The sequence below is a fragment of the Arabidopsis lyrata genome (genome assembly GCF_000004255.2).
Source record: "Arabidopsis lyrata subsp. lyrata unplaced genomic scaffold ARALYscaffold_2, whole genome shotgun sequence".
Lineage (NCBI taxonomy): Eukaryota > Viridiplantae > Streptophyta > Magnoliopsida > Brassicales > Brassicaceae > Arabidopsis > Arabidopsis lyrata.
The window spans coordinates 7910068-7927569 of NW_003302554.1; the positions used below are offsets into that span (position 1 = coordinate 7910068).

The 17502-nt window shown below is 34.2% G+C and overlaps 1 protein-coding gene and 1 long non-coding RNA gene across 3 annotated transcripts; one reads left to right on the forward strand and one right to left on the reverse strand.

Annotated features, from left to right (window-relative positions):
• LOC9322854 (GPCR-type G protein 1) lies at window positions 1-6982 on the reverse strand. Of its 2 annotated transcripts, XM_021035254.1 has the most exons (14): window positions 6791-6982; window positions 6380-6682; window positions 5797-5897; window positions 5145-5252; window positions 4529-4649; window positions 3937-4066; window positions 3355-3433; window positions 2664-2752; window positions 2376-2468; window positions 1692-1718; window positions 1501-1587; window positions 1117-1188; window positions 616-746; window positions 1-418 (listed from the first exon to the last, which is right to left on the reverse strand). In XM_021035254.1, the coding sequence occupies exons 2-14, from the start codon at window positions 6592-6594 to the stop codon at window positions 265-267; spliced, it is 1407 nt and encodes a 468-aa protein (XP_020890913.1). In that variant the 5' UTR covers window positions 6595-6682; window positions 6791-6982; the 3' UTR covers window positions 1-264. The 2 variants fall into 2 exon arrangements, with proteins under 2 accessions (XP_020890913.1, XP_020890911.1); XM_021035252.1 differs by lacking the exon at window positions 6791-6982 and having other exon boundaries at window positions 6380-6754.
• Window positions 6983-8784: 1802 nt separating this feature from the next.
• On the forward strand, window positions 8785-10978 carry LOC9324364. The gene is made up of 3 exons (XR_002334061.1): window positions 8785-9179; window positions 9278-10281; window positions 10371-10978. It is a non-coding gene; the product is annotated as an uncharacterized LOC9324364 (long non-coding RNA).
• Window positions 10979-17502: the final 6524 nt, after the last annotated feature.

Genomic DNA, 17502 nt, shown 5'->3' on the forward strand with positions numbered 1-17502 from the left:
TATCGAAAATCTTCTTGACTTAATCGTATCATCACTTCCTCAGTAGGAGCAATGTATAAATAAACATAATTCAACGTTAATGGTACAAGAAAGTATGAAATTTTGAACTGATCAGTTTAATCTTTCACATAAGCGTCAAAAATAAACAAATAGCCAATCGTAAGCTATACACTAAGCCCCCATTACTAGTAGTAAATTGATTTTAGTTTGTGTAAGGCCAAATAATAATAGGACTCTCTCAGGCACCAGAATTGAATAAGAAACTTACTCGATGGCGTGCTTATCAGATTGACGAGACGTGTAATGTGCGGAAAGCAAAAGGAGAGAAAGAAAAGCGCTTGCCACAAAAATTGCATCAAACCATCGATGATAGAAATCAAATTGAATATCTCCACCCAACACATCTGTTATGATTCCCCTGCCAAATAAAACCACTAAAGCTTCAGATTCCAGTCTCAGGTCTTTCATACACAGCAAAAATATGGACCAAGAGTAGATTACTAGACTCGGAACATAGAAGCAACGACACTAAAGCTCTAATCAAGACAAGCCAGTAAGCCTTTGTTTAAGAATATAAGGTATTATTATCTTCTTCATGATCAGAATTATGCGTACCTGTACTCATTTCTCAAGCTTTTTCTGATAAGAAGAATTGAAGACAAAAAGTACATTCCCATGATTTCAGATAGGAAAAGCACAACATTGCTTGAAGACCCACTTCCCACTCTCGAGACTGCAAAGAAAAACTGCACCACCCACAAACTCCAACTTATTAACTAAAACTACAGCATTCAAATTAACCAAAAATTCAGCGTGCAGTTTGTTATGTTCCCACTACAATCACAAATACTCATATGTGACTAGTACACGGTAACAATTATCGCAGCTTAAATAGTGAAAAGATTCTACTATATAAAACATGATTGCCCCTAAGAAGTAGCTTGATTAAAATTAAATAGTGGGGAGACAAGATTGAAACTAAATCAAGGTCTGTATGAGCAATCATGTGAATGTGTTTTTGCATAAATTCAAAGGATCCATAAGAGGCTTGGTTGCATAGATGACAGTATAGAGGCACACCAATGAAAAAATCGAAAAACAAGAATCATAATTCACCTTCATCAGGTTCGTCAAGAATCCCCTCACAGAAATCACAATCAACATCCCAATGAACAACAGGGATATATACTGCGAACAAGAAAGAAAGAAACAGAACTAGAGATAAGTCTCACAATTTAGCAAAAAACACGCATATATTTACTTTATAATGATTAACAGTCAGGAATATAACTAGGCCCTAAGCTAGCTCTGATCTCTTTAACCATCTACCTTTCCATCCCATCAAAGGTTCAGAGAAAGTGACTTAATAATGAAGAAATAAATGCTTTAGGCTTTCAATTTTAAAATGGAAAACATTTTATAGACGAAAAAACGTCCAGATTGGATTTCTTTAGCTTAATTACTCTGTTATTAGAGATAGCAAGGTAAGGTAAGGCAAACCTGTGAGAGGAGTGCGGCATCTACTCCTATATCAAACAACCGCAAGAATATGCTGATCATCGTCGTGACAGGGTCTTTTGTACCGGCCTGTAAACAAGCTTATTACTAGCAATTTTAAGCAGTAAGAGGTGCACATAATGACTCATTGGTGCTACATAACTTAACAAAATAAAACTAGCGCATGTGGGTACCTCTTTGAAGACAACACTTTGTAGCGACTGCAAAAATAGAGCACAAAAAAGAGTTACACATGTTCACAATGACAATAATGAGAAGACTTTTACTAAGGGACACGAGAACAATGTATCTTGCATAGGAATAACTGTCTAAACCGAACTAGCTAGATGAACAATCAGGAAAGAACTTAACAAATCTACTCATCAACTGATCTCCCAAAAACCTAAGGCTTTGAATGGTAACTTGGAGAGGAATAAGAGGAACCATTCAAAAGGTTGGATGAAACATTTTAGTCGTATAAATACATTCTGTATCTAGGAATTTTCTTAATTTATAAAGAGAGGTGTTCTTATTTAGTTACCAAAACAAGGGAGATGATTAGAAAAGGAAAATTTGTTCTATTAAAACAATCATTCCAACCGAAAGGAAAAATTTGTAGTATCATTAAGGAATGATTCAGTTATCTACTTTTCAATCTTCTAAAAGTATTACCATTCAAACCTAAAAGTTACCCATATGGAAACTTAAACACTCTTTTTAAGAAGGGTAAAGAACTCAAAAAAAAATTAGAAACCTTCTTGAATTTGATCTATGTCTCAAATATTTAACAAAACCAGCATTGATTAGCAAGAGCTGTTTCACATGCATACAAAACAGTTTAAAAGCTAGATCATCATTAGAAGGATAAAGAAACTTACCTTCAACATTTTATACACACAATAAATGGAGCATGCATAACCAAGTAAGTTCTGCACATGACCCTTCCAAGTTCTAGAATAAGCAGCAGCATCCTGCAAATGGGATGAAGTCAGAGCAAATGCTTTTAAAATATTACAACCAAAGAAGACAGTCAAAGTAAGAATTCTTTAGGGAATCAAAAACCAACCAAAGAAGACAACCAAAGAAGCACTAATCTCAACAATAGAAAATTCAGCCAAAGTAAGAATTCTCTAGGGAATCAAAACCCAAAGCAGCTAAAAGCTAACCTTTGCTTGACGCAGCTCATATACTTCCAAAAATAACTGTTTTGACAGCTCTTCTAAGGCTTCCACCTCCGCTTCCAATATTTTTATGTCTTCCCAAGGAAAAATTATCAATTAATTGGAGGGACATCACCAGACGATCTATTCATAAAATAGACTAATCTCTCACCATGTACACTTGAAAACATTTAACAAATTGAATCATCTAATGCTAAAGTTCAATTTCGCAAGAAGTGCTCAGGCGTTTACTACTCAACAAAAAAATACTAATTCTAACAAACAAGGAAAAAATTGATTTCAAGTTGGTCTACGTGAAGAAATATCTTCTGTACAAGATTCATTGTCAACTCAACATATTTATGGACAAAAATAGACGTAAGTCTTCCCCTGTAGTAAGCATCAACATTACTTTTTCCTTTAGACTGTTTTGGAGAAAAAAAGGACAGTAATTGTCCCTTCTGTTGTTGTAGTTGATCTAGTTACTAACAGCACCATTAAGACACAGAAAACATGCACAAATAAAGCATATTAACAAAAGTTCTTGTTCAACTAAGATAATCCCTCTGACCAGGCTCATTCTCGTCGAGCCAAAGCCACTTATGAATTATGATTAATGAGTATACTCATTTCAGTTTTACACAAAAAAAAAATTGTGGAGCACAACTACAAATAAAACAAGAGCACATAAACTGACCTTGTTCCTTTTGGTCATCTTGAACCGACCGCACAACAGTCCCAACAATTCTTCTGAAGAAAGAGCTACGTTTCTGATTCTGGGAGAAAAAAGCATCAGATGATTAGCTCCCAAAATCATCACTGAAAATAAAGGCATATTGTTTAATTAAAAAAATATTAGACAGAAGTTTGAGATAATAGCAATGAAACTAGTTAATAAGAACTCAGGTACCCACCCACAATAGGACGTGCAGCTGAGCAAGAAACCAAGACCATGGATTGTTTACTCGAGACCGAATATAATCTCTCCCGTCTTAAATAAATTATCCATAGTTTTGGTTCCATTTAAGCAGCATTAACTTATCAGTCTAATGCAAATATAAAAAAAAAATCCTTTTTTCTGGTCGCTTAGGGCCTAATGCCAAGAAAAATGTCAGGATACAATCAGTTCAGAGACTTCAGAGTACAATGAGCAGTTTGACACATAAGTATGAAATAGTCTTTGTTCATAAGCTTTTATAAGAACTATGATACAAGAACAGAAACGTAAAGAATATGAGATTAGACAATACAATCATATGCGGATAAAACAAAAACAAACCTCTTCTGATCCTTGATTTCGTTCCACCTCCAACTGACACAAAATAATTTTCTTCTTCTTTGCTATGCACGTCTCAGTTGACTGCATCAGTTGCCTTTCCAAAGATAATATATCTGCTTCTTCAATCTCCCTATATGAGAGAGGAATAAAAGTGCTGTTAGAAAGAAATGTCTTTTATACAATCCTGCCAATCCAGTCAAAAGCCTATAAGTTTAGACAAGCTTCTGGAAATAGCTTATAAAAATATCCCAACTGAACATTCAGCACCATTTGTTTCATTCAAGATCAAATTGTGGAATATAAGTTCCAATTTTGTGCAGTTTCTTAGCATATTTGTTGCATCAATTCTGCATTTTTTTTCTCCTACGCTTTTCTTCTATCATTCTACATTTTTATGTTTTCTCCTCGAAGTACATGCAGGTGGCACTATAAATATGCAGTGCTAATTATGTATGATTATCATGTAGCCCCATTGAATGGTGCCCCTATAGGGAAACACTCTTCTTGTTGGTTAAATATAAACTAGAAAAACGAAATCATGAATAGAACAGTATATATAGTAGCTTTCGGAAATAGAGGTTAATATTAGTACCTTATGAAGAGGGATATATAGCTGTAGGGCAAATTTACAGCTCCAAATCCTGATAAAACAGCCATTAAGGTCACACCAATGACCCCAATTCTACTGACCAGCTGAGGCATGGTAAAAAAACCTTCAAAGAAATAGGATCTTCAAGTCAACAACATCAACAGACAACAAAACAACTTAAGTATCCAAAACAGAAATGAGAATGTTTGGATGCAGACGCTTGTGCCGATCAGAAGTAGACAAGAAAAGTATAAAGAGTTATTCATTTTGAGCGTTTTTCTTTGAAGATATTTTTCAGTAAGGTAATGCTATACAATCTTATCTAGCTCCCACTATCGTTTCGTTGCAAACAAGATACCCTCTAATCTAGATATTCAGTAGTCAGTATTATCTATATATTGGTGCATATAACAATGGATAAATATGCCATATTCATCAATACACAAATTAAATTAGGTGTAACACTGGTACCAAGCTTAGTTCTTAAAGTTTATAATAATCACTAGGTAAGGATTCAGAAATTCACCGCAAGGGATAAATGAACTTAGTAGAGAAAAATGAGTAGCAACATTGCGATGCTGGAACGAGAGGAATGGTTACAGTAGTTTCAAATAAATACCTTTATCTGCTGAAGGCATAGGGAAATGAACTCCCATACGCCAGAATGCGTAAAGGAATGCTGACAAGAATAAGAAAGCCCCAACAGAGGCACGCTCCCTTCTTAAACCTGAAATGTTATTTTAACTTGAAAAAATTACAGACAGTCCACACAAAATGCTGTAACATGCGGCAGTGAACTGGTAGTCTAAGATTTAATCAGGAAAAGAACAAAGAATACAACAGTTGATAAGGCAATAAAGTGATGCTTTCTCAAATTCATTTATTTCCAACTAGTTGAACTCACGAGTGTTTGTGTTTTCTCAAATTCACTTATCTCCATCTAGTTGAACTCACAAGTGTATGTAAGAGAAGCAACAAAGCCAAAGATAAGGATCACGATTATTCTAGCACTAAGATAAAACTGATGCAGCCTAGACTGTTTATACAGCTGCACACGAGTGTTCTCTATAGAAATCCCAGTTAACTAGCATTTATACAACAAAAACGCTTTCAGGAACTCCTAAGAAACTTACAATGATAACCAATTATAACGATTACCTTCTAAATAAGAAATATGAGCAGCGAACAAACAAATAAAACCCATTAACTTCTAAACAATAAATATGAGATAATAGAACACAAATCGCATCTACAGATGAGATGAGGCTTACCACTATTACGAAGCATCAAATAGCAGTGGTAATATGGCAACAAGAAAACCAGAAGAAGTATTAAACAAAAAAGATCCACCTTCCAGTTTATCATCCTTGCCCTGCAAAATAATGGAAAGATTGATCCAAGGTTTAACTAAACGATTGCTACAAGTGTCCCTCCAAAATCAGTATTAAGTTCAATGACAAAGACTTCAAAAGCACAATTGATCTATTTATGCTGCTTTAGCAACAGACATATCGTGCAACGTATGTGTCACACCTAGTATCAAGTTTCCACATGATATAGAAAAATGAACAAGATGAGCTACCATATAGTTTATATAGTAGATTACCCTACACATACACCAGAAAACTCCAATTTCTTAAGACAATCACTCCGAAACCGATCAATCTACACTCTTCGGTAAAAAGCACAAAGAAGCTACAGAATCAAGCAATTGCAAACAAAAGAGGACAAACTAAGTAACACAATCCAGAAGACAACAAATAAGCAAAGTTTTCGACAATCTCCAAAACCAGAAGACACCAAACTAGCTAAATTTCAAAAACTACACAGTGGATTCCTCGAGAAGAGACTTACTCTCTAGAGAGAACAGGTATGATCTCGAACAAAACAAGCTGCAATAGATTACAAGAGAAAGCGAAGACGACACTGAAAATGATTTGAACCAAAGCTCGTTTCTCTTCGTACTCTTTGTATAGTCTCCGATTAAGAAACCATAAACCAGCCCAGCCTAAAAGACACAGTGAAGCCATAACCACCGTGCCTTCGTATATCGCCCATCCGTAACTCATCGTCGCCAAATCCAGATCTCGTCTTCCTTCTCGAGCAGAAAAATTCAGATCTCTCTCTCTCTCTATTGCTCTCAATGTCTCTCTAAATCTGCAACAACGCCATTGGCGATTCAACACCAGAGCTTCTGTTGTTCGACAATTTGAATTTGATCATTTATGAATCAATTTAAGGAAAAAAAAAAGTATTTAATAATACCTTATATGTTTTGATTAGGGTTTAATTAGTTTAAGCTCTAATCAGCGACATTATTATCAATCATCATCATCATCAATATCACTACCACCACCACCACCATAATATGACTCTACTCGAACTCGCAGAGAGGCAGGCGTTGTTAAACGCCAACCAACCGTTGAGCTATAGAGTAGTGTCACACATACCAATCAACCAAAAACTTTCTTATACGTATTCTTTCTATTTTTTTAAAACTTTTTTTTTCCTTTTTTTCTCTTTGTTTTTAGGTTTTGACTCTAGCGAAGTAGGATGATGGTAACTTAAATTCATTTTACAAAATGTTTTTTAATTTGTTTTTATTTTCTTTTTTTTTTACTTTTAGATAGGCAAAACTGATCAACTAAAACAAATAAAATTTTAACTAAAAAACATAGAGTATTTGCATTGTGTATCCTAATAAATATTTAAGTCAAACGAACTCATGACAATCGCCAACGCACTCTAATTGCGGAGACACCCATCTTACTCTACAACCACTTCATTGAACGAACTTATAAATACATATTCATCATAGTTGTGGAATTTGAGGTATCATATGAATTGACAATTTAGACTGAAATGGAAAGAATGCATGAGTCTCTATCCATTTTATTGGATATATTTTCAAGAGTTTAATATAGCGGAACAATAATTTTATTTGACTATCTTTCTTTTTTGCTTAAAGTAAATTATTATTTTTATACTAGGTATATCTTTTTTACTAGGAAATATTTATTTATAAAATATTAAATATACTTTTATAAACACATTTAACTGATATTTCGAGGTTTTGAATCTATACTATTAATTGGGAAGGATTACATGAAAAATAACCTTACCAAGTGTAAATAATTACAAGAGAATGCCATTACAATTAAAATTTCAAAGACAAAATAAAAATTTGCGTGGAGGGGTAAAATTGTAAAATTCCCGCACGCGAGACGCGGATCCCGGATCCTACACTCGGATCTTTTGCGTCTGTGAATCTGACCCGATGAGATTCTATATTTCCTATTGGGCTTAGATATTTCCTACAGGCCCATCGTTAATCCCTTTTACTTCAAATTTCCGAATCTGTATAGATAATACGAAATAAAAACATTAGCAACACAAATCAAACAATACCATAACTATTTTTCCGGATCAATCAACTACTCTGTATATTGCTTTAACAAACAAATCTCATAATTTACACTTCCTAAAATAAAACGTATTTATTTCTATTCCATATAATAACAAATCAAGCATATTCTTTACTTATTCTAAATCGGGAATAAGTTAGCAATTAATTTTTTGATTAATTACACTCAAATCTCGCAAAAATCTTACCATATCACCGGAAACAGTTCATTCCAATGTAAAAATATATATTTAGACGGCAAATTAAATGCAAAACTTATTAATTCCTATTACCCTATATTAATAGGAAAGATACAATATTGTAACCTATTCGATAATTATCGCCCAAATCTCGCAAAGATCTTTCCATATCAACACAAACTATCAATGCCAATTTTAAAAAATTTCTTTACATGCAAAACTCAATCATTCAAATTTCTCTATATTGAAAGATATAGAATTCTAACTTATTATATTTCCCTTAGTAGTTGGTATTCAAACTCACACAATCTCTACAATATCCATATTCAGTTCGATATTGATATACCAAACAAATAAATCTCCCTAAATCAAGCATATATCTTTAAGATCCTAATCCCAAAATATATTATACGGCCTATATTCTCTAAAACCTAATAAAACTAAATGCTCCATACGATTACTATAAATATAGGGACCTGCATTAGAAAGAACTCACCTTTCAAAGCTTTACCATTACCACTTCACTATTTCTCTAATAAAATGGCAGCTATTCAAGCATTCACCCCTCTTGCTGACATTAAGCCCTTCAAAACACATTGGAAAATTCAAGTTAAGATTGTGCATTCGTGGACACAATACACTCAATTCACCGGGGAGACAGTTGAAATGGTTCTTGCTGATACAGCTGTAAGTATAAGAACTATCATTTTGAAACATATTAAACATTTATCAATCATCAATATCACTGGATGATTAACATGAGTTCTTTTTATCTGTTGCCAGGGTACTTTGATTCATGCTACTGTTAAGAAGCCACAAGTGAGCAAACTGCAAAGGTTCATAGTTTCTGGAGAATGGCGTATTATCGAGCATTTTACGCTAACCAAATCAACAGGAAAGTATCGAGCCACAAAACATGGTTTCAAAATGTCCATGATGGAAAAAACTGTGATAAGTCGCACTCCTTCTGTTTCTGATGACATTTATGTGGATCTGGCAAACTTTCCAGATATTTTGAATGAAGCAGGATTGAGTGAAAACATCTTAATTGGTACTATATCTATCTTACTTTCCATTGTATATTTTCTTTTTCTATTATAATAGGAACTTCTTCATGAAAATATAATATATTACTCTCTTATTTTGCAGATGTACTTGGACAGGTAGTTAGTTTCAATGAAATGAAAATTCATGATGTTAATAACAAGATCACAAAGAGACTTGAGTGTGAACTCAGAGACACAAAGTAAGTTTTATCATGAATCTACCTTTTTTATTTAATCTTACATACATCTAAACTTAAAACTTTCTCAATATTTTTGTTGTATTGTAGTGATGAAAGGCTGAAATGCACTCTTTGGGGGAGATTTGCTGAGGCAATGTATAATGCATGTCAAAATGCAGGGACTGAGAGAGTGATATGCTTACTTCGGCTTGCAAAGATCAACTCATTTAAAGGTATAGAATGTTGTTACTGGGAATAATGGATGATTTTGAAATCGAAATGAAATCAGAACATATGTGAAAATACTAATATCATGCTGTTTGTAGGTGAAAGAGCTGTTTTAAATTCATTTGATATGTCTCTATTGGAAATCAATGCTACCTACCCTGCTGTTCTTGATTTTGTGGCCAAGTAAGATATGTTTAAACATCACATTTCTTTTACTAATATAGATAACTGTTAATCCTTTTTATAATATCTAAAGTTGATTTCGTGTTCTTTTATTTGTTAAAAATAGTTTACCACCGGATGTTATTCCACTGACTATCGAAGACTCGAAGGCAAAACAAGTGAATGCAGAACAGAGAAAAAAGGATTACTATGATCGTTTTCCAAGGAAAACCATCTCTGCACTCTTTTGTTTTGCTGAGGTATTTGTATTGGATAATATTATTTTTTCTAGAAACTATTAAATTCTCTGTCTATACTACTAATTATCTATTTTTTTGTAATAGACTGGAAAGTGCAACATAATTTGTACCATAATGAATATCGACACAGACTATTCTTGGTATTTCTTTAGTTGCCTCAAGTGTAGCAAAACTGCCTATAAGATTCCAAAGGTTGAAAATGAGATTGTCAAGAAAGGCAAGAAAGAAATGTTTTGGTGTCCAACATGTAAGGAAGACACTCCTAAGGTGATACCAAGGTAAGACTTTGAGATTTGCTAATATATATCTACATTTGTCAGATAATAACTAGGTACATAATCTACTTTCCTGTTCCTTTGATATGTAGGTATCTTTTAAACGTTGGAGTGATGGATAGCACTGGAGACACTAAATGTCTTATCTTTGATAAAAGTGCACAAGAGATAATCGGTGTGTCTGCAGAGGATTTGCTGGAAGGGAAGTGGGATGAGGTAAACAAATTTATTGTTAATATGTATATAGACCATATTATTCAAATATCTTATATACTTTTTTCAATCTATCATAACAGATTCAGGATCCTACAAACGTGCCTCAGCCAATCAGAGATTTGGTTGGAAAGACTTTCCAGTTTCTGGTGACTGTTGGAAAGGAAAACATCAATGAAACTGATGATACCTACAAGGTTTCAACCGTTTGGCTGGGTAATGAATCTGACAATCTAGATACTATTGAAGATTCTGACCAGCAGACTGACCAACGTAATGACCTCTCTATTGATCAGGTAATGTTAGTAGGTGCAACCAAAATCAATCTATCAAAAAGTTATTCAAGTTTATCACTAAAGGGCTGGATCGTGTTTCAATTAAATAGTGAGTACCATCAGTTATACTCAAGTCAGGGAATAAATTATGGATACTCATAACTATATAATTTAATGACTTTGTTATATGAAAGATTATCTATTATATATTGACTCTCCTGATTTTCTTACTTACAAGAAGGACTTGCTCTGACCAATAGTGGTGAAACCACTGACCCTTTAGATCCTACATCATCCACTCCTTCATCTAAGCGTAGTATGGATGCAGTTTCTGAGGACATTGAAGGTCAGGGTTCTACTACTAAAAAGGCATGTGTCTCTTCCCTTCTTGGTGACATTGAGAAGGAAGAGATTGAAGGTGGCAAGAATTAAGTTGTGCTGGCTGGGAATAATGTAGGGAGCTTGGCTGTAGCAATTAGTTTTCTATTTTTTCTTTTGTTCAAGTTTCAAAACTTATTTAGTTTTTTCCTTCAGCTATGTGCTATTTAATTCTCAGTTATTTTGAATTCAAGCAATAAACTCTAAGCTTCTCCTTAAACGAAACTCTTTGCAAAATATAAACTAACTTATGCTTAAACTAAAGATCACAAAACAGAAAGAGAAAATATACTAACCTGTGCTTTGTACTGATGAATTTTCATATATAAGCCCCATTACTGTAGCTAACACTGCAGATAAAAGAAAACACATATTAGTAACAAACATTGAGAGACTGCGATGAATCTATACTAATCTGACGATATCTATACTATAAATGGCTAACTTAATTAATATGTGAGATATATAAGTACATATATTTTAAAGGGCATATGTGCAAATATTTTAAAGATCGTAAGCTATTAAAATCTATCTCCTATTCTAAATCGTTAACTAATTGGAATAGTATAGCAGTATAGATAAATCAGTTTTAAAAGGGTTCATTGTTGCAGTATAACAACTGTTTTCACGACCAATTTAATATTTAACCTATTAATATACAAGATTCTATGCTAAAAATAAGAATCAATCAATTAGATTTTATTATGAATATGGAAAAGAAAATATATTCTGTAATCTTTTCAGTTTAATGCTATCACACTAAATCAGGCCGAGACGATTTCTTTACAATCATTACATAACCATTTTACACCTTCAATCCTAATCTACAGCGACTCGCCTCATTAGCAAAGAAACAACTATAAGGTCAGTCTTTTAATATCTTTCAACATATAACATGTTCATTGACAAATGACATAATTGGAATTATTTTTCTAACAAATCTATTTTGTTTTTCAGAATGAAGAGAAGAAAAAATGAAACAGTAAAAGAAAATAACAATGTAATGCAGACACCTAACACAAAGCGTTCTAGGTCTCAGCTATATGATGAAAACATAAATCCAAATCTACAGAACCAACAAGATAGGAGTGATGTTCAAGTAAAAGGGATTTTTAATCGATTGAGATCTGGAATAGGTAACATACCAGCCCAGCAGTGTGATTCTGAAGCCTTACAGACAGTAACTGGTCCTTCTTCTTCTGCAGCCATACAAAAGGAAACACAAGGTATGTAAACATTTATATTCCAACAATATAGCATCTACATATGATACAACTAATAAATAATCATAATGTATAGGATTTGCATCTACAGTTACTTATAATACGAGTGTAAGATCAGCCAAAAAAACAGCAAGGACACAGAGAAGACCTTTTCAAGATGTGCAGAACATTATTAATACATCACAGCTTCACAGCGAGGTTCACCAAACTCCACTTAATCCACATAAGCCACCAGAAAAAAAGGGGAAAAAGTGGAGTCCACCATCTGTTAATAGCAAACAAGGTATACATGCCTCTCAATAATATGAAACTATTACATAAAAAATAGACCTGATAGATCAACACTGATGGAGTAATGTTTATTTCATGAAGCTGCTAAGGGTATTATACTTACCAATTCAAGAATCAATCTGAGGTTCCCAAAGTCTTTGGCAAAGGAGAAGAAAACATCTGACAAGAGTTATGATACAACAATCGAAGAAGACTCTGATGAGATCCTGAATTCAAAGGAAGAAACATATATTAATATGAGTAAGTAAAAATCATTATGATATATTTTCTAAACTTAATAAAGCATCCACTAATCAGGGGAAAAAACTATGATAGGTGATTTGGAGGAAACACGTGAACAGGTTTACGAGTGTAGTAGTCCAGATGAAAATGATTCAGAAATATCTGAAGATTATGAAACCATAGACGATATCCCAATCGAAGTCAAACAAAGATATGAGTTTTTATCAATGTTAGATGAAAGTTTGACCAAAGCTTTTGGAGAAATAAAAACTCCTAATGTTTCTAGCAGAAAGAACAAAAACACAAGTACTACATCATTGGTTTATTTCTAATTCTTTTCTTACACAAACTTTACTTATGCTAAACTTATTCCCGTTATTGTAGAGTATCTAGATCATGGAGATCCTGTCTACTCATGTTCCTACTGCGGTGCTATTATGTGGTATGGCGAACGCATCAACAGACATAAGAAAGTTCGTAAACCAATTTTTACTCAATGTTGTCTGCAAGGATCTGTGAAACTGCCTTTCCTCCATAATCAACCAGAACTGTTATTTGCTTTTCTAAGCAATGATGATGACATGAGTAGACACTTTAGAGAGAACATCCGAGCATATAACATGATTTTTTCATTTACTTCTCTTGGGGGTAAGTGTGATAATTCTGTTACAGCGGGAAGGGGTCCTAATATGTTTCAGATACAAGGAGAGAATTACCACCAGATGGGAAGTTTGAAACCTGGAGAAGGTGAATTTCCTAAGTTTAGTCAGCTATATATAGTTGACACAGAGAATGAAGTTGAAAACAGAGCAGGAATTTTAAGGTACATTTTCTAACTCAAAACAAGCCATCACAGTATCCAGACTTTGTGTTTTTTTCTGTAAGTATTAGTGTCGTTGCTAACTAAATTAATATTTCAGCAAAGGAAAATCTGCTGGGAAATATAAGAAGAAGTCAGAGTTGAGAAAAGAAATAATTGAGGCGATAATAAAGCTGCTAAATGAAGTTAATCCATACGTTGCTCATTTTAGACAAGCTCGTGATAGGTTTAATACCAATCCTGAACAGAGCTTTCATATGAAAATAGTGAGTGACCGTGTCAAAGATGGAAGAACATATGCAGTGCCAACAGCTTCGGAGGTCGCAGCGCTGATTCCAGGTGATTTTCACATTGGTATGCCAAGTCGTGACATTATTATTGAAGAAAAATCTGGGTATTTACAAAGAATCAGTGAAATAGAACCATGTTATCTTGCTCTACAATACCCTCTATTGTTTCCAAAGGGTGAAGATGGTTATAGGACAGGTATTCAGAAAGGGAATAACCATGGTAAAAAGAAAAACAAGCCCGAAGGAACTGAGGAGAATGATTGCATAAGTTTGCGTCAATGGTATGCGTATCGTATACAAGAGAGAAAGAATGAACAAAGTATCCTGCTAAGGTCAAAACGGTTGTACCAGCAGTTCTTGGTTGATGCTTATACCACCATTGAAGCTAATAGGCTCAAATATATTAAACTGAATCAGTCAAGTTTACGAGCTACTAACTATGATTCAGTTAAAGAGGCGGCAACAGCAGGAAAGACAGATATGAATGAAGAAGGAAAAGCATTTTATCTACCAGCTACTTTTGTTGGTGGGCCAAGATACATGAAGAACATGTACATGGATGCAATGTCTACATGTAATCATTATGGATTTCCTGACCTATTCATTACGTTCACATGCAATCCAAAATGGCCTGAGCTGGTAAGCTTTTGTACTGAGAGAAATTGTAATTCCGATGATAGGCCAGAGATCATAAGCAGAATGTTCAAAATGAAGCTGAATTCTCTAATGGATGATTTAACGAAGAAACATATATTGGGGAAGACTGTTTCATGTAAGTGATTTATTTTAATAGTTGCGTTAACAGTCTATAATTTAATTATCTGTCTCTGCTATTTTTCTAAATGTCGTTTAACTAATATTATTATCTCATGTTGTTCTCGCAGCAATGTATACAATTGAGTTCCAGAAAAGAGGTCTTCCTCATGCACATATATTGATATGGATGCATCCAAGTTCTAAGTTTCCAAAACCAGAAGACATTGATAAAATCATTTCTGCGGAAATTCCTGACAAGACTAAAGAACCAGAACTTTATGAGGTCGTAAAAGACATGATGATTCATGGACCATGTGGCGTCGTCAACCAGAATTCACCATGTATGCTTGAAGGGAAATGTTCTAAGTTTTTCCCAAAAAAACTTAGAGAACATACTAAAGTTGATAAAGAAGGTTTCCCTTTGTACAGAAGAAGAAAGACAAAGCTGTTTGTGGAGAAGTGTGGATTTAGGTGTGACAACGGATATGTTATACCCTATAACAAGAAGTTGCTGCTTCGCTACAGAGCTCATATTAATGTTGAGTGGTGTAACCAAACTGGCTCTATCAAGTATTTATTCAAGTATATCACTAAAGGGATGGACAGAGTTTCAGTAGTTGTTGAGCCTAATGAAAAGTCTACAAAGACTACAACTACTACAGAGAAGTCTGATAGTTCAAACAGTGGGGGCACAAGTAAAAATGAAATACAAGACTTCTTTAATTGCAGGTATAAAATCTACTTGGATTTAGGTAAATAGTTTAGATGCTTAACTCATTTCTAACTAATACATGTTTTATGATATTGTATCAGATATGTATCAGCATGTGAAGCTGGATGGAGAATCTTGAAAAATCCTATACATTATAGGTCAACGTCTGTTCAAAGATTATCCTTCCATCTACCAGGCAAACAACTATTATATTTTAAAGGTGATGATGAGGTGAAAACAGTTTTGAAAAAATCAGAATTACAGAATTCGATGTTTCTTGCTTGGTTTGAATTGAACAAGCGGTGTCCTAAAGCCAAAGATCTAACATATACTCAGATTCCGGAATATTATACTTGGGATGGTAAAACAAGAACTTTCAATATGAGGAAACGACCAGGGAAAACAATCGGAAGGATTAATTATGTCCCACTTATTTATGAGGAAGGTTATTATTTAAGAGTGCTTCTAAATCATCAAACTGGACCTGAAAGTTTCGAAGACATCAAAACAGTGAATGGCGTGGTGTACAAATCGTTCAAGGAGGCATGTTATGCTCTGGGTTTGCTTGACGATGACCAGGAGTATATTGATACAATAAAGACAACCAGTTTTTGGGCTACTGGAAACTACTTGCGTTGTATGTTTGTTGTAATGCTCCAGTCTACCAGCTTATCTCAACCAGAAGTTGTTTGGGAAAAAACATGGGAACTTCTATCAGAAGACATCGAAAGAAAAAGGAGAGAGTACTTTAAAAGACCAGGTAATTTTTGATCAAATAATTTAGTCTCTTTGGTTGGTTTAAAGAGTTGTTACTTTACAATTTTAAGTAGTTTTTGTCATGATTATTCTGTCTTACAAATAACACTGTTTTTTTACATATTTTTGGGACACAGAACTAACACTTACGGACGAGCAAAAACAGATGTTGGCTTTAAAAGAAATCAACAGCATCTTACGAAGCAATGGAACATCTCTAACAGCTTTCAGAACAATGCCACAGTTACCTGATGAGGAAATTGATGATAGTAATGTCTTGATACTTGATGAAAAAAGCTACGATAGCAATGAACAGAAGGAAAAACTTGAAGAATCGTTGCAGAAAATGACAGATGAGCAGAAGAGTGTTTATTTAGAGATCATCGATGCTGTTGATAATGACAAGGGAGGTGTCTTCTTTGTCTATGGCTTTGGTGGAACTGGTAAAACTTTTATATATACGACACTCTCAGCTTCTGTAAGATCTAGAGGTTCTATTGTGCTAAATGTGGCTTCCAGCGGCATTGCTTCTCTATTGTTACCTGGTGGGAGAACAGCGCACTCTCGGTTTGGTATTCCAATAAATCCAGACGACTTCACTGTATGTAATATTGAGAAAGGTTCAAATCAGGCAGAATTAATAGAAGAAGCGTCTTTGATAATTTGGGATGAAGCTCCAATGATGAGTAAGCATTGTTTTGAATCTATGGATAGGAGTTTCAAAGACATTATTAAAGGTGGTGGAAACAAACCGTTTGGTGGCAAAGTAGTTGTTTTTGGTGGAGATTTCAGACAAGTACTACCTGTGATACATGGTGCTTCGAGAGCAGAAATTTGTATGGCTGCACTTAATGCTTCTTATCTTTGGAATCATTGCAAAGTTCTGAAACTCACGAAAAAGAAGCGTCTTTGATAATTTGGGATGAAGCTCCAATGATGAGTAAGCATTGTTTTGAATCTATGGATAGGAGTTTCAAAGACATTATTAAAGGTGGTGGAAACAAACCGTTTGGTGGCAAAGTAGTTGTTTTTGGTGGAGATTTCAGACAAGTACTACCTGTGATACATGGTGCTTCGAGAGCAGAAATTTGTATGGCTGCACTTAATGCTTCTTATCTTTGGAATCATTGCAAAGTTCTGAAACTCACGAAAAATATGAGGCTACTTTCAAAGGATTTGAGTCCAAGTGAGGCTAAGGATATAAAAGAATTTTCAGAGTGGATTCTAGCAGTTGGTGATGGTAAGATAGCACAGCCTAATGATGGAGAAGTGATGATAGAAATTCCAA